The 22333-nt window shown below is 51.4% G+C and overlaps 1 protein-coding gene across 10 annotated transcripts in view; it reads right to left on the bottom strand.

Annotated features, from left to right (window-relative positions):
• Mpped2 (metallophosphoesterase domain containing 2) overlaps positions 1 to 22333 on the bottom strand; it is a 149255-nt gene that overhangs the window by 5761 nt on the left and 121161 nt on the right. For all 10 annotated transcript variants that reach the window (XM_087211500.1, XM_087211501.1, XM_087211502.1 and 7 more), the window contains one exon: positions 987 to 1102. In XM_087211500.1, the coding sequence (XP_087067626.1) occupies positions 987 to 1102 (116 nt within the window). The remainder of the gene's footprint in view (positions 1 to 986; positions 1103 to 22333) is intronic.

Here is a 22333-nt window from a genome sequence, read left to right as displayed (position 1 = left end):
CAGCATGGCACTTGGGGATGACATTAAGAGCTTCCGGTTTCAGGCTGGGAGAGGACAAAAGGCACATGGGTATCGACCTCAAACCAAGAGAAACTGAAAATCATTTATATCTGTATTAAGTGACCGGCTCCCTAAACCACGGTGATGAAGCCAACTCTTAGAGTGCACACTCAGAAATGTGTGCTGAGGCTAATTTCATGGTATGTGTTCTTTGCTTTTTTTTAACAATAAGAAAATACAATTTTCTCCTACTGCAAGTGAACACATGAATTTCGGAGCACATCTTAGCTTGGCCCAACCTCAAGGTGCTGGGGCCTGGCTAAAAACCGTCCTGTGGTTAAGCCGAACCGACAGCAAGCTCATGAGTAACTGGGAGAGAATCCTGTAAATCACATAGTGACCCCCATAATTGAAGGTGGTGGAGCAGGCGTGAAGCACACAGCACTCTGAAGCCGGGTGCAGCCCCCGTGTGCCTGTGGTGTGAGTCCCCTGAGCAACTCTCATCCCGAGTCCTCACTGAACAAAGATTCTGTTCTCATGTAATCAGCTCAAATGTTCAACCTGAAAGACCCCCCAGGTTCCAGCATTAGTGGACAAGGAAAAGGAGCCCTTTGGAACAGAAGTTTCCATCATTTCACTGCCTGGAGACTGGAAGGTCGGGCCTTCCTTCCTCACACCAGCCTCTCTCTCCGAAGTGAAGCTAGTTCTTAAAATAATTATCTAGCTCAAAGAACTGAGGCGCTCTGGACTCATCTGATTTTTCCCTGACTCAACTAAATCAAAAAATTTAATTTCACGAACACCTGTAAGCCTGGCAGAACCGCTGAGTTTAATTACCGTACTGGCTTTCTTTAAAGGCACTGGCTTTTCTCTTTGTATTCACTTTTGTGATTGTTGGAGGAAAATGATTACATCCCTGGCGCATCACTCATTATGCTCAGGAGAAGTCGCTCCACGGGATGAAGCGCAGCCGTGGTGTCACTTACCCAGCGGAGGTCCATGGGTCATGAGGATGTCGATGCCCTCGGGAACCAGGTTCCACTTGTCCAGCAGGGACTGGCCGCGCGGGAGGTTAAAGCCCCATCCGTTAAACCATGGGGTCCTTTGGGAGACAACGCAAGGTGGTCAGGCCAGCAGCCGGTCTGCCCTCCGCACTGCCCCACCGCTCCTGTCTCTCTTCTCTGTCTGGTTGGTGCTTTGTGGCGAATGCTTCAAAGCCAATCTGCGTGAAGGCAGGCGTGGAGCCTCTCCCTCGAAAGCTTCCCAGAGGGCCTCTATCAAAATCTCCACATGGCTTTGATTCCCCCCAAATCTCAGTGCTTTCTGAGACACCCAGCCCCGACCGAAGCATTTCCAGCCTTCCCGTGGTTCATCTCCCTCCTCCCTCAGGAGGACCTCATCCTGCGTAGGTCCTGGGTCCTTCCCATCACTGTGAAAATTATCACTGGAAAAGGAGAGTCTCAGTAAGTCTCCAAGCAAAGGACAGAGGGCTTGCAGCCGGATCTTTGTCTACAGAGAAGTTCTGAATACTCTGGGCTGAGACTGCTGGAAAAAAGTCAGGGTCTGAAAAGTAGAAAGGGTCATGGTGAACGGAAAGCAAGGAAGGCATCATCTTCCTTCCACCTAAAGGGAGATCTGGGGGCGTCCCGGCACACTGGAATCTGCTCCTCTGACCTAAGGACATGAGGACTGCACAGCAACGGCACCCGAGGAGGGATCCCTCAGAGGGACGCTTATACAGGAAGGGATTCAGAGGGGGTTGTCTCCATCTGATGAGCACTGCCAGTTACAGCTGAAAGGTCTCACTTACAAATATACCATTTACGGAGATGACTTTTTTCCTCTAAAAATACCATGAGCTACATCAGGTTAGTTTAAAGCACTTCCTAGTATTGTCCTATTTCCCGATACCTTGACACAACCACTACTGTTTGAAACTGACTCTTGCTCTGTAGGCAAATGCCAGTTTACGTGCTTGCCCTAAAAAGACACGTTGATCGATATTCTGGTTCAGCCCAACCTTCCCTCTCTGCATCCCCTCCCCTGTCCTTGCCAGTCACAGCTCACAAACAAGGGAGCGCTCTTAAGGAAAGACAGCCATCAGCCCGACCAACGAGCTCGGAAACAGTGACAGCAGCGCCGGTTTGGTGACAGAGCATGGAGGTGGAGATATCTGGCCGTGGACGGCCACAGAAAGAACCACAGTACAGGTGAGAGCCCCATCGCCCTCTGCGCAGGTGGAGAGAGGAAGAGAGAAGACACGGTCTTTCTTCCACGGCCTTTGCAGCCTGGCTACAAAGGGAAACCACGCAAGTGTACGACGTCCCTCCTAGCCCCTGGCCACATCCCTGCCTCCCTCCAGGAGCTCACAGACACTGACAATGACCGCAGGATAGGAATAATTGCCATGACAGCTGTTACTAACCGAGGGGCTTCTCTGTCGAGGTCCTACCCAAGCATTTTGTTTGTGCTAGCACATTTACACAAAATGTAAAATAGGGATTTCATAGATGAGAAAGCCAAGGCACAGAAGGCCCCGAAGATACAGCTGATATCCCGCCATCAACCCAGGCAGTCTGGTTCCCCAAACCATGCTCTTAACCACTGTCTGGGTCACTTTCTCATCTCTGGGACACAGAGGAGGAGAGATTTATTTTGGTCCGTGGTTCTAGTCAGTGGGCAGCCGGCTCCAAGGCAGAAACAGGACAGCAGAGCGGCCTGGCGGACAGGAAGCAGCGAGAGAGAGAGAGAAGGGCGGAGCCAGGGAGTGAGACAAAGCACCCCCGGCGGCGGCCAGGGACCTCCTCTGCCCCCAGAGCCCACCTCCCGCAGAACGTCTGGCTGTAAACTCATCGGTAGACAGCCCGCCCACAAGTACAGCACCCCTCATTTGGCCGCTTCCCAAAGCTCTGCCGGAAGTGCATGCGGCCTTGTGGGGTCATCTAGGGACAGATCAGGGCAGCCACCACGCAATGCTGCCTCTCACAGGCTACCGGAATTCATTATACTTGCCCTGGGTGACCCGTGGCTCAGAGCCAAATAGTCCACCAGCTCCGAGGCTCTGAAATGCAGCAGTGTCGTGGTGGGTGGACAGTGGCTTCCTCCGTGCCAAGATCTTTGCTCCTCCTCTTGGGGGCAGCACCTGAACCCTCAGGATTCTGCAAGTGCTGCCTAGGAAACGGTCCTGGTTTCCTCTCTGGGACTGTGGGTTCTGGAGCTGCTGGGGCGGCTCCAGGCAGCACGAAGCCAGCCAGTCCCTGCTGAGAACCAGGCCACCATGGAGAACCAGGCAAGAAGGGAGGGCTGGGATGCCCCTGTCGGACGCATGGATCCAGCAATAAAATCCTCTTCTCTTTAGCAGCTCGTGTTAAGTCCTGTTTCTTGTCCTCAGAAGAGGCCTGCTATAAACACTTACTATACCTAGTGTAAAAATGACCTGTGTGCTCCCATGGTATCAGAAAGGTCCATATGGATCCCTAGAATTTGTGCCTTTATTCACTTACACAGAAAAGGGGAACTGAGGTCACTTGATGGAGTTCAGCTGACCTTCCAACAGGAAGATTATGCGGTATCACTCAGGTGGACCCAATGCACCCCATGCAGGTCCCTTGGAATGGAAGACAGAGGAAGGAGAGGAGATGAGAGACAGTGTGAGGAGGCTCACCCTGTTCTCATCTTTGGAGACAGAGGGGTGGGGTCAGAAGCCAAGGTGTGCAGCTGGCCCCCAGAGGCCAACATGAGCTCTGCTGAGAGCCTCCAGAAAGGAAGGCAGCTGTGCACACACCGGGGTTTTCCTCTAGGAAGACCTGCCAGCTTCTGAGCAGCACATCTGTACAGTAAGCATGTGCCGGGGGATGCTGCTAGGTTTGTGTGGATGTGTTAGAGCAGAAGCAGAACCCAATCCTGCGCCTGCCATGTTTGCTCAGGGACTGAGTGGCACCGGCCTCGGGCGGGCGGACATGGCAGGCGGTCATGGACACGCCCCACTACCTGGCTCAGCACTGCAGAGCCTGGGAACTCATCAGAAAGTGTCTGCTTGGTAATCGCCTCTGCCGGGACGCCGGCGTAGCCCGCAGGCCTGGGAAAAGACAAGCCTCTCTCCTCACTGTCTGTTCTCAGTGCTTCCTGCCTTCAGTTCCTATTCTCATTAGACTCTGAAACAGAGCTTTCTGCATTTGGCTGTCTGTCCGTCTTCAGTCATAATGACCCTTTCCCAAGATGGGGCTTCAAAGTTAAACAAAACAACAGAAAAACAACTTCAGAGCCCATGGAAAACTCAGGGAGCGTGTTGGCAGGAGAGACAAAGAGAAAAATAAGCAAAAACATCTGTTTTCCTAAACTCTGAAAACAAGCTTCTGAGCCTATAGTTCTTGTTTGGAAGGAAATGAAACAGGGACTGAGCCCCCATGCAACCGAGGCGCGGGGAAGACCGGCACCCCAGAGTCTGCCAGGGCAAAACACAAGGCTTGGTCTTTTCAGTCTTTCTAATTTTCCTTCCCAGAATGTTCTCTTAGAAGCCCAGGCCATATTCCCCCAGGAAATGCTCAGTTTTATAAGTGCTCAGTAAAAGATTAAGACAAACATTGTCTATAGGTTTCATTTGGTTAATGTCAAACTTGTGACAAAATCCAGAAGCTTCCAAGTCAAGGATGAAGTTGTAAAATGTCTTTTAAGAGTTTTATTCTGCCTCAAACATGCCGTTCTTGGGGCAGGCATGGTAAGCTACAGGGAAAGGAACGTTGATCCAGTGCCCGGTAGGATTTTTATAGAGCTGTCACACAGATGACTGAACTTAATTCCTCACAGTGGCCCTGACGGACAGTCACTAGATTTAGATAAAAACCTGACATCAGGGACACCCAGGACCTTGTCCTTACTTCCAGCACCAGTGAGGAGCCAAGGTTGGCACCTCCATCCAAGTCTGCAGCCTTGGAAAGCACAATGCTCGCAAAAGCCTTTCGAAGTGCCCGTTTCTGTGGGGTGTCGCACACAGGCAGAGCAAGGCTGCCCCGCAGCCTCAGGCTGAGCAACGCACCAGCCCGGGAGGTGCCATGGGATTGTGTGTGTGACCGAGGCGGCCAGAGTAAAAGCAGAGCGTCCTGCGGTCTTTCCGGCCCTCTATATCCTCCAGGTGAGGATTTTCCACAAGACAGCGGCCAAGCAAGGGGAAAAGCAGCCCAATGGTGCGTTTCAGAATTACCTCAGCCTTGGGCCATCGAGGAGACACGAGATACTGGTGCTAATTCGCACTCCGGCCTCAACTCACAGGCTTGGACCTCTGAGATGAGCGGCCCCTCCTGGGCAGCTTCCTGTCTGAGGCATGAACGAGTTTGTGGCTGCACTCACAGGAGTTCAAGATTGCCTTGCAGGAGCCAGCGTGGGAAGCAGGCCAGGGCAGGGCTGGCCTGGGTGGGGACGAAACGGACCTGAGCCTGCTGTTCCTGCAGCGCCTCCTCCTTTCTGACTGGCCTTGGAGCCCCGGGGCCAAACCTGATCTTAAAACCTCCGGACTGTACTTCATCCTTCTGTGCGAGAGCCGCTTGGGTGGGTGAGCCGGAACGTGCCAGTGTCCCTGAGGAAAGCCCCTCTAGGGTCAGTTTCAGCCTGAACCGGGAGCCCACGGGGGTCCTGAAAACCTGCACACAGCCCACCTGCACAGCCCCCGGTGGGTTTTGTTCTGCAGCAATGGGGCACAGGGGCGGAAGGGGGAAGGAGCCAGGGGACAATGTCTATCGCCTTGGCCACGTACTTAGTAATTAGCTGTGACTAACAAACACCATGTGGGAACCAACGTGTAGGGAAATGTAGCCCAAAGCACCTAATCCCCTGGGCCAATGTGCGCTGGGCCATCCCTCCCAAGAGGAGGAGAAAACCGTGGGAGTGAGGGAGGGAGGGTGGGTGGCAGCTCATGGCCTGCAGCCCCTTGCATCCCAGACTCAGGCCATGGACCTGGGGCTGCTTCCCAGGCATCTGCTCCCTTGCTCCTGAAATTCCAGGCTCGGCCACTCAGGCTGGGGCCAAGGGTGGGACGCAGGTTTGCACTGGCAGAGCTTGTCCCTCAGCGTCACACAGAGCAGGCTTTCCAGGGGACCCCGCGAAGGTTGTGCGCCTCTGCAGTGCACTGTGTGGGGTGCAGGCTGGAGCCCTCGGGACCTAAACCCCGGGCGGCCCAGGCAGGTGAGCGCCCAGCCCGTTCACCCCTGTGCAGACTCCGTGGGCTGGGCCTCTGGGAAGTGGGATTTGCAAATGGGAAGCTGGTGTACGTGGTGCTAGAATAGTACCTAGGTGCATGAGAGAAGTTACCGTATATTAAACATGATATGACACATTAGCAACATGTCTGGATGTGTGCACACACGTGTGTACATGCATGGACACATGAAGAGCTTCCCGTGTTATGTCTTCTTTCTAGGATCTTCAAGTAAGGGTGCACCAAAGCCTACCCTCCGCTGCTCCAGAACCGGAGGCCTTTAGGGGACAGCCCCGGGCTGCTAGGTGTTGAGACAGGCTGAGCGCTGCCCCAAGCCTCCTCAGCGTCCAGGGTTCTGCAGAAGGGTTACAGAAAGGTGCCTGCTTGCTCTCACCCACCGCTTTCCCAGAGGAGGTGAAGGCACAGGGCGAAAGGGCCTCAGTGCTGCTCAGGCACCTCCTACAGGTGGGCAGATCTGGTTTTAAATTTCTATTTGTATTAGTCCACGACAATCACCTCTGGGGAGTTGGAGCGGGTGCATAACACATCTTGATTCTTTTTGTGTCCCCTGCCTCTCCCCTCCTTCTATCTCTTGGTCCCCTCTTATTTGCAAAGGAGCTATCTCCTTGTTTCCTATCATCTGCCTTTTATCTTGCACTTTAATTTATTTATGCTTTGAGTTTCTCATACAAGAGATCTTTAAGCTTGTGTGTCTGATTTATTTTACTTAACATTGTGTCTCAAGGTGCATCTATTTTTCTATAAAGAGAAAAACCTTTTTTATGGTTTTTTCATGGCACAGCAGTGCTCCACTGTGTGTAAATATGATGTTTTCTTTATCCACTCATCTGCTGACAGACATAGAGGCTGCTTCCCAGATTTAGCTATGATGAGCTGTGCTGCTGTAAACACAGGTGTGCCTGGGTCCCTGTACTATGACGTCTGACTCTTTCGGGGAGATACCTGGAAGGGGAAGAGCTGGACGGGCCAGGTGGACGATCTTCAGCGGGGGAGGCTCAGAGAAGTGGGGAGGGCTTGGGCTTTGCTCCCTAACAGAGCGTCGCTCACTGGCGGCACTGACAAGCTACTAGTTACTGCCATCGTCGCTGGCCAGCACCTCCAACTTTCACACGCACCTTCTGAATCAAAGCCCTCTTCAGGCCCAGCAGAACCAGCCACCCTAGCCTGGCTCCCACCACATGGCACCAGGGTCGGAGGTGCTGACGTAACCAGGGCTAGTTAAAATCCCCACACTTGGCCATGCCTATCACAGGCCTGAGGCTGTCGGGGAATTCCTGGCATCCTGCTCACCTGACAGCTCGGTGCTCCCAGGACTGCACAGCTCTGCTGTCCTTAGAAACAGCAGTGTCCCTGGAGGGTTCAGATGAAAGGCAGACACCTACCCTGCTCCCTCCCTCCCTGCCCTGTTTCCCTCCTCAGCTCTGGGCTTCAAGAAGCCAGCTGCCTCCCTCCTGCCCTGCCAGGACCTCCATTCAGCAGCCTGGCAGTTGCTCTTCCCTGCAGGCAAAAGGACGCCTGGATCAGCCCGAGGAACAACTGCACACCTAGCGCCCCAACGGGACACAAGCAGCGCCTGGTATTGTCAGGAGGGGGAGCAACAGGGGACGTCAATGGCATCTCCACTCTGCAGCTGCCAGGGACACAGTCCCGCCTCAATGCCCGCTTCCCCACACCGCTGTCCGCCATCTCTTCTCTGGGATCTGCCACCTCGGTGACGGGGCTGGTGTCCTGATAAAGTGCAGCTGGGTAACTGATGTCCTCTGATGTCATCTCCGTGGACAGGAGGAGCAAACCCTGCACCTGCATTCATCCCCTGGGCCCTGCAAGCTACAAGCTGCCGTTTCCAGAAACACCAACTGAGTCCTTGCTTTCCACCTCCCGAGGAACAAATGTCAAGATGAGGCCTCGCTGCCCGTGTCCTGCCTTTGCTGGGAAGGAGGAGCTGGGAGCACTCCGCTTTAGAGACAGAAGCCATTACGACGGTTCTCAAACACGGTGTGCTCTGAAGTATTAAAAATCCTGCTGCAGTGTCACCCCGGCCCTCCCTAGCACACCGGCCTTTAATCTGTAAGCAAGTGCAGAGCAGGGAGGGAAAGCCCTGCCATCCGTCTCCTTCCTAAGACTAGGAAGGGCCGGTGCCCGTCCATCACTCAGAGACGGCCTAGCGGGGACCAGGGCGGGGGACCCCGGCAGGCCCTGATGCTCGCCTGTGGGTACCCTCAGACAAGGGGGACCCTGCTCAGACCAGGGACCCGGCAAGAAGGGCCTTTAGCCTGCCGCCCCCAGAGGGACCTGCCGGGTACCCAACCTCTGGCAGGGAGGAGTCTCAGAAACACGACGCCAAAGCACCTGTCCGTTGCCCGGGCCTGAAAGGAAAACAGAGGCTTAAAATGGGTGGGGAAATGGGTGGTAAAGAAAAGCAACATTCTTTTTTGAGGGTGGTGTATAATGTTTTATTGTGGAAAATATACGGACTACAAATTTTACCCTTTTAACCATTTTAACCGCATAATTCATTTATGAGTCCATTTGCAGCGCTGTGTGCCCATCACAATTGTCCATCTCCGAAATCACTTCTTCGTCCCATGAGGAAGCTGCGTGCACTGAAGCCTGGTGCGCTGTTCCCCTGACCCCGGCCCCGTAACTATTACCTCCGCTCCGCCTCTCCTCTTTCCCCCTCTATGAGCCCTTACAAGGCCCTGCCTTGAAACCAGGACCACGAAACACAAACCTGCACCCCACTAGTGACAGAGCCCATGTCCCCCGCCTGGCTGGGGACCCCAGCTCGGGCAGAGCTGGGAAGAGAGCTAAGCACAAGGAGCCTGATGCCTGGGCCTCCAGGGAAGCCTGCAGGTAGAGGGCGTGCTTCTAACTCGGGTTCCCTAAGAGCAAGAAAAATGGGGAAGCCAGACTAGCTGGATTTTGTGTCCTCACAAAGCAAGCTCTCAAGAACTGCACATGCCTTGGATGGACGAAATCTCTGCCCTGGAGAACAGGGTAACACATCATTCTATTGTGCTTGGTTCTGTTTAAGGTGTGTTTGTGTGTGCCACATGTCTATGCTGTGTATGTCGGTGGTTTCTCTTGTAAAGTACTTAATATTCTGGGGGCATGAAGGGGACAGAACTGGGAGGGTTTTGCTGCTAAAAAGCCTGCTGTCAGAACACCAGATCCACAGGGAATAAATGATAAGTGGACAATAAAATCCTATGAGCCAACTAAACATAAAAGGGCAGATCAGAAGCTCAGAAGAGCACTGGAGCACTTATCAGACAGATCCGGTTAAGAATGCGGGTCCAGCAGTTTGTACCTCCACGAGAAAGTGTGCATTTCTCAATGGAGTGGAAGTCCACAGTATTAACTCTCAAATCAGCGTGAATTCGAATATGCAAAAAATGCCTAGGAAAAAAGCAAACAGACCAATACACCCGCCAAATGGTTATCTTGGGGAGAGGGGTTATGAGTGACCTTTCCACTTTCTATTATTTCTAACTTTAAAAAATAATGACTTATATCATTTGGAGAGAAAGAATTATTCAGTGTGAAAATCTTAATATGGTTACATGCATGCGAAGCTGACAGAAGACCTGGGGAACTGGGTATCTACTTTACTCTTGACTGGATATTTCCTCTAAGGATGTGGAAAAATTGGTAGATTGAGGGCATTTTGCTCAGGAAGCTGACATGAGCCCTGTCTTATTTCTGTCTACTTCTCACTTCCACTTGTGGACCCAGGAAGGCATCTCAGGCAGCAAACTCACTTCATCCCTGAGTGAATACAGCATGCGTTTACTGAGCTCCTGCTGGGTGCTGGAGCCATTCTGGTGGAGTGCACATCCTCACCCAATTGAGGAATTCCAGTGGATGTGCACACAGCACTGTACACATCTGCATGAGCTTTTACCTATTACCACGATTCTACCATTTACTAGTGCACCATAACCCAAGAGGTGAGCAAGATACTAAATATTAGAGAAAACAATGGGCAGAAGGAATTTTAGGGACTTGCTCACCATTACCTATCGGATGCAGCATGAAGAGAACTGCAATGCGAAGCAGAACTTTACAGGACTGGGTTCACGTTTGTACCACTCTCTCCTTGGCGAACAACCTTGGGGAAGGAAGATCGTGACTTGCGAGTTAGGGGACTTGGGTTCCGCCACACTCTGCTGACTGGCTGTGTCGCCTTGGGCAGTAGCCTCTCCATATTCCTGTTTCCTGAATGGCGAGAGAAGGGGACAGTAATCCCCGGGAAGCCCTCCAGGTCGTCAGACAGAAGGCCTGTATAAGCGAAACAAGGAGAACACTTCCGCTGCAGTGCCTTCTGCTTCCGGCCACTGCTGGTCCCAAGGCCTGGCCTCACTGTTGGAGGCTCTGAGGAACTGGGACAAGGGACAACTAGGTCAGGCGTGAGTTCAGCGCTGAAGCCCATTATCCAGCATTTGGGCCCTGAATGACTGGTTTCAGGCCAGACCGATGGGAAAGCGAAAGGGCTCTGGCTGCCCAGGCAGGGCGCAGGTCAGAGGGAGGAGTGGGCCTGGAGGAGGCCCCCGAGTCAGGGCTCAGCACGTGTGGGGACCTGGGGTCTCCCCCTGGGTACCAGGCAGCCATGCACCATTACCCGGGCCCAGCAAACATCCTGGGCTACACCTTCTCTGTCAAAACTCCACAGTGCTCTGGGCAGGAGTAACCACCCCGAAGGTGCCGGCTGCCCCTAGACCCGCCGTCTGGCTGGGATAACAAGGCAGTCACTGCAGAGCCCTCCCCTCTCTGCCTGTTACAGTTTTACTGCCCCTGGAGGCTCAGCTCATAATTGTATTTCCCCAAGAAGCTCCCCAACCCCCGCAGCCTTTTGTTTAATCCTCATTTGTGGAATTTATCATACTCTGCATTATTACTGGTGTGCGTGTTTCCACTCTATTCTAGCAAGCACTTGCGTCCAAGCTCTGTAAGGGGCCTGTTTCCCTCCCCCCGATGGCACCAAGTGTCCTGGTCTGGTTCACCCTGTTCCCACAAAATCCAGCAAAAGGGGCCAGGGATTTAGCTCAGTGGTGCTGCCGCCTTCCTTGTAAGCACAAGGACCCAAGTTCGATCCCCAGTACCAAAAAAATAAAAAAGATCCAGCAAAATGCCTGACACCAAAGAGACGTCAAGAAAGTAGTACCGATCATGAAACACCTAGGAGAGTTCACAGTAAGAACCCAGGGGTGTGCCCTGGATAGTATGTGTGCCTGGGGGTTAGGATGGGGTTAGGCAGGCTAAGGCTGCGCTTTTAGGCTTTTAGAAAAGCAAAGGTCATTTCCAAATACTGAAAATATATAGACCTCAAAGGCCAGTGCTGACCAGCACGACACCCACTGTCTGTCACCAGACACCTGGCAGGTCTCGACTGAGACGGACTGCATGTGTGGAAAACACTAGGTTCCGGATACTTCGTACAAAGAAAGAATGTAAAAACATCTCAGTAATCTTTATACTAAATACCCGTTCCAACGATAATATTTCAGATAACCAGGTTAAATAAAATATATTATTAAAATGAATTTTACTCTCACTTTTTAATATGGCTACAGTCATTTTTTAAATTACACATGTGGCTCATGTTACATTCATGTTGGACAGTGCTGTCCACACAGATGCTCATAGTCCGATCCTCGATTCCCTGCTTAAGAGTGATATACTAATGGGATAATCCAAAAGCACATAAAATGCTACCCACGAAGTTGTTCACTATAAGCATTATTTATAAGCGCCCAGTATTGCAAACAATTACATCCTACACTCGGCACTAAAAAGGAATGGTTAAGAAAATTACCATTAGAGGAATATCCAATAAAATGTATGCTGCATACACATTAATTATGAAGGTGAGGTGGTAACACAGAAATTTCTGAAGGCATATGTTACTTGAAAAAAATTGCCCAAGCTGGGTGTGGCAGTGCACATCTGTAATCCTAGCACTCTAGGAGGCTGAGGCAGGAGGATCACACGTTAGAGCCTAGCTTGGGCAACTTGGTGACTTAACAAGACCATCGCAACATAAAACAGGGATTTAAAGAAGGGCTGGGGAGGCAGCTCAGTGAGAAGGTCATGACCTCTGGTTCTGTAAAATTACATAAATACATGCCTGAGCCTGGTGTCTACGCACACACACAACCCACACGCAACCCACACGCAGACATGTTCTTCCGTGTGCACATCACACACGGACAGAACCATCTACACACCATGCTCTGAATTACGGGACATCAGAAGTGGACAGGAAAGGCTGCGGAGGAGCCGCCAGGTGACTGCTAACGTGTCACAGGGGAAATACATGGATGAGCGGCAGCCGCAGGACAGGGTCGGGCCTGGCTCTTCTGGGAAGCAGTGGCTGGGGACATGGGAAGGAAAGGAAGCAAGCTACTGTTCTGGACAGTGGTGGGAGTTACTCCTGGGATCCCCGGCTTCCTTGGATTTTCGCCATAAATGGGCAGATGAAATTCCATTTGACCCAGCTGTTCCCCTTCTAGGTGTCTTCCCGAAAAAGTAAAAGACATCATGTCACAGTGATCCACGCACACCCGTGTTTATAGCAGCACAGCTCGTAACAGCTAAATCTTGGAAACAGCCTAGATGTCCATCGACAGGTGAATGTACAAAGATGTGGTATTTACTCACAGTGGAACGCTACTCTGCCATAAAGAAGGATAAACAAATTATCTGTAGGAAAATAGATGCACCCTGAGATCGTAATGCTAAGTGAAATAAAACAAACACACGAGCTAAATATTGCATGCTTTCTCTTATATGAGAAACCCAAAGTATAAATAAATTAAAGCACAAAATAAAAGACTGACAATAGGAAACAGGGAGATAGATGTTTTGCAGAAGGGAGAGGGATGACGAGATAGAGGGGGGGAGGGGAAGGGCAGGGAGAGGAACGAGATGTAAAAAGAACTAAGGTGTTCTCGCTAAGCTACCTGCACCACCTCCCCACATGAACGTGACCATGGCGCCCTGCGAACATGGGCTAATGTGAAAAAGCCCAGGGAGGTGCACGTGAGCATTTTGCTTCCCAGGGGGCCTTGAACACAGAGTGGGTGGGTGCTGTGGGGTCCAGGAGGGGGCAGCGGCCCTCTCTGGGGTTGGACCTCTGCCTCCTGCAGGGGTGAGACGTGGGCAGTTGTCCCTGCACCTCTCTGAGCCCCAGTGTCCCCTTCCCCTAGACGGGGATAATTACAGCTTCTGCTCCGTGGGCACAGGCGAGAAAATGGGATAAGATGAGCCACGGGAAGGGCCAAACACACCATGGTGTCGTCATTGGGGCATCAGCAGCACCGGATCGCTCATCATGGTAACAGTCAGGGGAACAAGGCACCCCCACTGCTCAGGGCCATAGGAAGAGGTCAGACCCACCCGCGTCCCACACGACTGTCCAGGGTCAGGGCTAACGTACTTTGAGTCCTGAAATCTTTTCCAGCCACTGAATGTACACAACCAAGGTTTGCTCTTCCCCTTTTTAATGCCTGGAAAGATGGTGAAATTATAAATGATCTATACAATGTGAGGTTGACTAATTTAGCTGGAAATCTCTCTAAGTTTGCTCTCTCCCTCAGCAGAGTAACCCAGAAAAGCCACTCATGGAAAACATCGCCCCTTTTAATCCCCGGGCGTTACACATTCAGTTCCTAACGCTCAGTCACAATATTAACCACAGAATCCATTTCCGGGTAGCCTTGCATTTGCCTAAAACAAAACCAGGTCCATGGCTTTGCTGTTTCTTAGGATTTCTGATGAAGTTAAGGAAAACAACAGAAACATTTCATTTTTCTGAAACTCAGCCCCGCTCTTCCTCTTACTACCAAGCAAGTGTGCATGAAAACAGACTCTTTGTCTCATAAATAGAACACTGTTCAAGGTTTTCTCGAGATGTCTGCTAAAAATAAAGAGGGCTCTAGTTTATAGCCTTTCTTTATAGCTTTCAAAGCAAAACAAAACAAAGCTCAAATGCCTGAGCTTAACTAAATGTGTTGCATTTCGGTTTGGAAAGGCAGGCATGTTTATGTGAGCCGGGTCTGCTTGTTGGAAATGAAATGCCCCAGAAATTAGATTTCCTCTGTTTACCCAAGGCTTGCAAAGGGAAAGGAATGACACCACACTAGTATTTTTTTTTGTGCCCCAAAATGAATACAACTGAGTGATGCTATCCTTTCACTCTACAAAGCACACAATTCCTTTCTGAAAACTGCTTACTCTGAAGAGTACAATCATCATTCTGATGCAGATGTTCTTGGCTATTTGCTGATAAAACGACAGCATTCCTTTGAAAATGAACCCACTGGCCCCCAAGTTGTGAATTCTACACTCTGCTATGTCCAGATCCCCTGGTTGGGACTTCCATGTCATTGCGTAGAAATTTCCAGCTCCCAGAAGCAAAAGCCAATTTGCAGGAAAACTAACACACACGACAGGCGTAGCATCAGAACAAGGGGAACGTGGGAGAGGGACCTCCGAGCTTCAGTGCTGCAGACCCTGAGGTGTCTCCTGCCTGGGGCATAAAGTCCCCCAGTCTCTGGCACAGGGTCCGTGGTGGGGAGAGCCGCACCCAGGTTTCCAGGTGTGGCTTTCGAGGCCACTGTGTCCCTCATGATCCAGCAGCTGTGATCCCAAGATGATGCCGGGTCCAAAGGGTTCTCTGGTTGATGCTGAAGAAGCGCTACTGCCGGCCCTCAGCTCAGAGGTGACGGTGATCCAGACCGTAGTAAAGGTCTGAGAAGCCGTGTAGAGCAGCAACCTGCCAGCTCCCTTCCACTGAACATGTTCCGGACGTGCCAGGCCACGACGACCCTGCCCACGTTCTGAGGCATCTCTCAGTGACAGGTGAGGGTCACGTGAAGTGCCCAGTGCGCTTTCTGCACTCGCGCCTCCAGCTTGACGCGAGGTCTTGCTTCAAAAATGAGAAACCGAGGCCGCGTGATGTAAGATTTCCACAGACGCAGATGTCCCTGAGCGTCACCCTGGGGAGCTCTGCCTGGTGGACAGTCCAGGCCCTCCCTGGGGGCCCTGTCACCCCGCTTTCCTTACACTGGCCCCTCACTCGGCATCTCAAGCCCACGAGTCTCTGGGACTGAATCTGGAGATTTTCTGAGGGTTAAAGCTCCACCCCTCTGCAACAAAGAATGACAGTGTCTAAGGACGGGTCTCTTTCCACAAAAGACTGGGGATCCCCAGGTGGGCAGCACCTTGCCGTGCTGGCTTTCTGCGGGTGCTATAACGAATTTCCACAAAAACGCAGTATCGCTTCTCAATTCTGTTTGCCCTGGGCCCCGTGTCTTGGCCCACTTCCCTTTGGCAGAGGATCCTGAAGGGACGTTATTGCTTCAGGATGACCTGTGTGTCGTCTTTCAGTACTCGAAGCCAGAACTCCACAACTGGCCTCGCTGGACGAACACGAAGGCATCGGCAGGCCGGGTTTCGGGTCTGCAGGGGAGAAGTCACAGCCACCTTTTCCAGGGCGCCCCACGCCCGGGCTCCCGGGCCAGGGTCACAGCCGCTTCTCTCCCGCGGACCCCCTGCTCCCTCTGGTCAGGGCCCCCGTGACTGTGCCAGGCTCGCTCTGGTAACCGGGGTGATCAGACCATCACTGGTGCCTTCCTGCAGTCACATCTTCAAAGTCTTGGATGGAAGGCAACACCCCCAGTTTCAGGGTCAGCAGAGAGGGCGCAGGCCTCCCCTACAGTCTGCCAACCCAAGGTAACAGCTTGGTCAACAGTGTAACTCACTTCCACCCTGTAAGTTCTGGGAGGACGGTTGTGTCTTTGCTGTGTCAGGCCCAACGTGTCCTAAATGCTAAACACTTCTAGAGCATGAAGGGCAGACGCCGGAGAGGCCGCGTCACAGATGCAGCGGTCTTCAACCTTCAGAGTGAGCAGAGTCACCTGACAGGTCCACTGCAAGATTCCCAGCACCAGGTCGGGGGCTGAGAACACACATTTCTACCCAGTCCAAGGCAATAGCAATGCTGCAGGCCCTAAGACCAGAATTCGAGAAGCGCAGCTACTGTGGTTAAGGCCCGGTGTCTAGGTAGCGCCTACGTGTCATCCCAGGTACCCTAGAGGCTGAAGCAGAATGATCCCAAGTTCATACCCAGCCTGGGCAACTTTGTCTAGACTCCGTCTCAAAATAAAAAATAAAAGGGCTGGGATGTAGCTCAGTGTGAAGGCCCTGAGTTCACTCCCAGCACTGGCAGGTGGCAAGCTTCTTTCACCAAATCCTGGCTGTCATCTCCCTGCACAGCAGCTGCCCCACCTGGGGAAAGGCAAAGGAACAGCAGCACCTGCCTCACAAGGTTCGAGATGGAAAACACTGAACAGCCAGGGATTTCATAGATCTGTTGCTATTCTTGTGGGATTTTTCTCCCCTGCTTCGATGATTCAGATTGCATTTTTATCAGTTCTTCTAAGGACACAATGAGTGCATGTAATGCGGACATCCTGGGCCTCACCCCAGTAGTTACCATGGAGGCTGTGGGTGGGGGTCACATTCTCCCACTAAGGCCTGTGTCGCAGATTCAGCTTTACCCCTTTGTCTTAATAAACCAATGCCCCTTTCGATCTTTCAGGCGAGCAACCATGTTTTTCCCATCAGGTCATATCAGACTTTGGAGATGAACAACGACGCTGCCTCCTGGTCCCGATGGCCATTTTCTGGCCCGGGGAAGGCCGGACTAGCCTTGTCTCTGAAACTGCCAGGGCTGGCTGGCGTGGGAGGTGCACGCGCTTCTTTCATTTCAGCTGGAGGAAATTAGCAGTGAAACAAATTAAAGCAACAATCAGATTTAAGTGGCCTCTACCAGGAAATTAACTTTAATGGATATTGTCATCACCAGCTACCTCGAGCTGGCACTCACAGCGATGGGATAAATAACAGGAGCCTGAAATGGAGTCGCCCGCCCTCCGCTCGGGACAGGTTTTCTCTTTCCCACCTGACATCTGCTTCAACATGTCCCTCGCTCTGTCCACTCAGGCTTTTCCGTGGCCACACAGTGCTGCAGCTGAGCATGGCCTTCCTGGACAGAAGCTCGAGCCAGGCTGCCAGGTGGCTTCTCTGGCATCAGCGCTGATCTTGGGGAGCCCTGCAAGCTTCTCTTTCCCATCTGATTCCAAACCTGGAACGCAGGCGGGCTTGGGAGAAGCGCCTCTCTCTAACCTGCTCATTACACAGGTGTGCTGACTTGGGCCAGCCTCTGCCGGCCCGCACTGGGCTGAACACCAGGCCGAGGCTGCTCCCCAGGGTCCTCTAGCCCCTAACTGGCATGCCTCCTCCGGTCGCCATCCCCAGCACCTCTACACCCCATGCCCTGAATGAAGGCCGGGTTCAGCTGTCCTAACTTCACCTCAGACCACGGAGAACAAACTTCGGCAAAGCTCCTGGGTCTCAGTTTTCTGATCTGTATGGAAGGCCTAACGGTGGCTCTTCCACCTCAGGGGAGCGTCCTATGCTTGGTTCAAGTGTGCAAAGCACCTAGAGCAGTGCCTGACACGCTGAAGCGCCAGGTGTTTGGTAAATGAGCAGGATGTACAGAGCTCCACAAGGGTCGCAGAGGATCCAGAAATGGGTGTTATCCTCACAGACCTGAGAATCGGGGGGGAGGACGGGGGACACGATCTGGCTAGGGGACAGGACGGACAGCTTCTGCTTGGTGTCCCACTGATCACCTAGGGAGCAGGTTGCTCACCTCTCAGTCTCAGCTGCCAGAGGCGTAAGTGAAGGATCGGGCTCCCTACCCATGCCTGCCTGCAAAGTCCCCGACGATGTGGTCTCCCTGACCTGACCGGCCAGGCCATGAGCGCCTCGAGGGCAGGGCCTGCTCCTCCTGTCCTGAGTCCTGCACCATTTGGCTGGTGTTCGGCACAGAGGGAGGGCGCGTGCCAAATGCTGTTGAAGAATAAGACTCCAGGCACAGAGACAGAGCATCGAAGTCAAAAAAGACAAACTGTGCATCCAAAGAACTCACAGAAGGCCACGGGATTGGGTGGACGAGAAGGAGGAATTAGAACGAAGGAGTTGGGAAGGGAACGCTGCGTAGACCTGAAGTGTCCTGGGTTCAGACCGACTCAGGTTAGAGCCGTGCTTCCAGGTTCAGGAAAGAACAAACCCTCCGACCCCCTAAAGGCTTGGCAATCACTAATCATATGGCAATTATTCTATTCTGGGCTTTCGCTAATGAGATCTGGGAAGTGTCTTAATTACCCAAAATTATGAAAATAATTTCAAACTTGACTCAAGGGCTAGTTTTACTCCACTTAGGAAGAAAAGTAGAAGTAAATGTGCACAGGGTTATTTTTTATTAAGAAATCATTGATGCTGGCTGAAACTGAGCTCTGAGGTTTCCTGTTAAGCTTGAGGCTGTAGCAGCCCAAGACTCTAACATCTGAAGTTTCACACATGGCTGCACTGTCACAGTATGTTCTATGGACTGCAGGCAGACCGTGGTAATTTCCAGAAAAAGAAAGGGATTTCTTTGAATTATGTGAATTTGTTTGAATTCTTAGAAATCCCAGTCATTGCTCAGCAGGTGAGGCAGGTACAGAAGGGGAACAGAGACAAGATGGGGCAGGTGGCTTAGGTAAGATAGGGCTTTCCATGAGTTGCCCCTGCAGCCCACATAAAGAGGGGTTTCTTAGATAAAACTACATCTACTTGCATATTCCTTTGTCTATTCTAACCTATTTCCACGGCGCCATAAGGGAGCAAGTTTGGTAGTGTAGGTTAAGGCACAATTACTGCGGCTGCTTATCAACTACACTGCTGTTTCTTAACATCTGTGTACAGATTAAAATGGGAACTGTATCAGTTTCCCGAGGCACAGATTAAAACTGGAATTGTGTCAATCTCACAGGGTTAGTATAAAACCCGTGACACAGCCTAGAGTAGAAGTCAGTAGACTACGGCCGTCAACCAATTCTCACTTGCTGATTGTTTTGTAAATAAAGTTTTACTGGTCCACCACCACACCCATTCAGTCCTATGTTGTTGATGGGTGCTAAATAAAGTTTTATTGGGACACAGTTACTTACACTTATTCAGTTCTATCCTGTCCACGGCTGCTACTTCCCTGCATTGCCAGGAGTAAGCCTGTGGTCTCCAAGGTCTAAGATATTACCACTTGGCCCTTCACAGTACAATACTGCTGGCCCAGTGCTCAGCACTGCGACACATGGGACGAATGATCATGGCCAGGGCAGCCGTACAGCAGGAACTGTAGCAGCCACTTCCCAGGCGGGAGAGGAGAGGCTGTTGGGTTAATGCCTCACTCAAGGCAGTAAAGCCATTTATGCCAGGCCAAGAAGAGGCCCTGATGGTCTGACTCCAAGCCCAGTGTGTGTTCTCACTGCAGGCCACCAACGTGTCACTGACTCCACAAGCAGGACTGTGGCAGCACTAGCAGGAATCAGCGGCCCAGGATCCTCTGCGCTCTGTCTGAGGTCTGCGTCCTGTCAGCTAGCAGTCACCACACTGGTGAAGGCAGATGCTGCTGAGAAAGCTCTGGACTACCACGTTTCCCACAGCATGCTCTCTTCGGTTAAGAACAGGGTGCTGAGGTCAAGGAGCAGGACTGTCAGTGCGTTCACGCTGCTGCGCAGGGGTCAGCATGCTTGCGAATGTGTGAGAACACTGCAAACAACAGTTCCACACCCGCGGCTCTGGGGGCTTCCCAGCAGCATGGTGGTCTTCGGAACACTCCGTGGGAAATACCTCTTTTCGGTTTCAAAACTGGTATTTCTCATTCCTAGGAAGGGACTATACCTCCCCGTACCCAGATGACATATTTTCTAATTAATTAAAAGAAATTAAAACCAAGGAAATGCCCTTTTAATTACCGCTGAAGCATTTACTGACCAAATAGTTCCCAGGAGTTATTACTAGCAACACATGGTTTCCAGAGCTGCTGAGCAAAGATGTAAGTAGCAGTTCATTCTCCTTCTAATCTTCCCAGACTTTTATAATTCTGGGTTGACCATGGGACAATTAAAAGCATCTGTTCCATGTGGGAAATCAGAAATGGAACAAGTGAGAGATCGTATTTTTATACAACATTTGCCACCACCCCCTTCCGTGAAACCGATCGCTCTCAGAAACATCTGTAATGTATAAAATACTTACAATGGACTACAATCTTGCGCTTGTGGCTTAATTATGCCTCCAAAAGATGCCCCCCTATTCCAGGGGCCTGGCCCCAGGTCTGTGACTCCATGGTCCAGTCTCCTCTTTCTCTCCCACTGTGTCCTTTAATTCAATCCCAACTATAAAAGTGAGAAACGCCTCTAGAGCTCTGGTCCCCAAATGGTCTTCCAGTACCGCAGCCTTCACTCTCTCGCCCTGCTTTCTTTTGTACATGTTTCTCCATTCCCAGTCCCAGGGGAACAGGAGCGGAGCTCCATCCCTGGCTAGGTTAGACGTCCTCTTACTCCTTAAATGTCACCGTGACACAACCCCTTGACATGAAGCCTTCTGTGGAGTGGAAGCTCCATGCAGCAGAGCCCTGTCTCATTTCTCGCTGTGCCCGACCAGCCCCAGTTATTGCCTGGCACCAGGCGATGGCAAATCAGCAGTCATGTTGGCTGGAACACTGGCTCCGAGGTGGTTAAGAGGGAGTATCGAAAATATTTCCAAGACACATGGTGTAAGCCAAAATGTAAGGATTACTGGAAAGAATCTTGAGGCGAATAGAGAAGACTCAAGGATAGCAGTTTGCAAAGAAATTCTGAGACTTCTTTGGAAGGAGAAAAAGCTGGAAGACGAGACTCCAGACCAAAATACTTAGGAGTGTTTTAGTACAAACAGAAATGGGGTCCAAATAATTAAGATCCATGATGCAGGTATTGGTCAAATAAGGCCAATGAGTATTTGGAGAGTTTCCAAACACAGCTGGCACGTGCCAACTTCCCACTGTGTATACAGCAGTGGTCAGGGCAGTGGGAAGAGGAGAGGGTGGATACCGCTCCAGAGCCCATGGATCCCATGGCCTGGTGGAGAACAAGGTGCAAAAGTCTTTTAAGATGGAACAATGAATGCTGCCATCCATTCCCTACTTTATCCAGTCATGCAAAAGACATTACATGGTTTTGTGCACAGCAGGTATGGGATACAGCTGCACGCAGGAAATTTCCAGAAAGTATAACTTGCAAGGTGACATTTCAGCAGACTTGCTTTTGGGACTCACTTTTTAAAAGTTATCACCAATAGCTTTGATTATGATGAGCTATGGATCAATCACAAGAGCCATTCTTCATACATGATACTAACGTTTGCCTTCTCTGATCACACACACTGAGGCCCTGGAAACCTGTCTCACCTGCTAGTCCATCCACTCTGCTGACCCTAGCTTGGAAGACATGTATTAGAAACATCGTCAAAGAAAAAGTACATTCAAGAAGAGGAGCCGGGAAACAAGTGGCAGGTAACATCAAGTGGCAGCTTCCCGCTTGCTTCAGTCAGGAATGAGGCCTTGGGCTGGGCAGCATTAGTACTGCCGAGTTGTTGGCCCCTTCTCTTTGTCAGAGGTGTCCAAAGCTTGAGGATGTTAGGTGACTTGTCCAAGGCCACCAGCGTAGGTGTGAGCCAAGCTCAGGTCCTGTCTGACATTTGTACCCACATCGATAATAAGTAGTGGTCTTCTCCTCCATCGTCTTCTGTCTCAAGAGAATGACCCGGAACTAGTTTGATGCATTTCCTGTCTACCTGAGGACAGTCTGAATCTCTGACACTTCTCAACGCAAGGATGGCTGCCTAACGGAACAGCAATCCCATCCTGAGCAGGGATGCCTTCTGCTTCTCCTGGGCTCCCAGGTACTTGGAACTCTGTTACCCTCCGCTCAGCGGACAAAAAACTGCAAATAGCCAAGGGACCCAACATCTTCAGGAAAAAGCACCAGTTTCACACCAGAATAAATTCCTGTGTATTATTTTAAAAGAAACTTGACCGAAACTTACTGTCATGAGTTCAAACACAAGTAAATAGACAAATGGCTACTCACAGACAGGATGGGATTGCTGTGGTGAGTGAAAAGTCTGCCCTTACAGCACAGAAGAGAGAAAAAATTAACTTGCAAGGCAGAACCGGCCCTGCCTGATCTG

This window comes from Heterocephalus glaber, unplaced genomic scaffold (genome assembly GCF_053883595.1).
Source record: "Heterocephalus glaber isolate CG9 unplaced genomic scaffold, H.glaber_assembly_v1.0 deba00001428, whole genome shotgun sequence".
Classification (NCBI taxonomy): Eukaryota; Metazoa; Chordata; class Mammalia; order Rodentia; family Bathyergidae; genus Heterocephalus; species Heterocephalus glaber.
The sequence above is the reverse complement of the archived record's forward strand: the minus strand, read 5'-3'. Positions and strand labels throughout refer to the sequence as shown.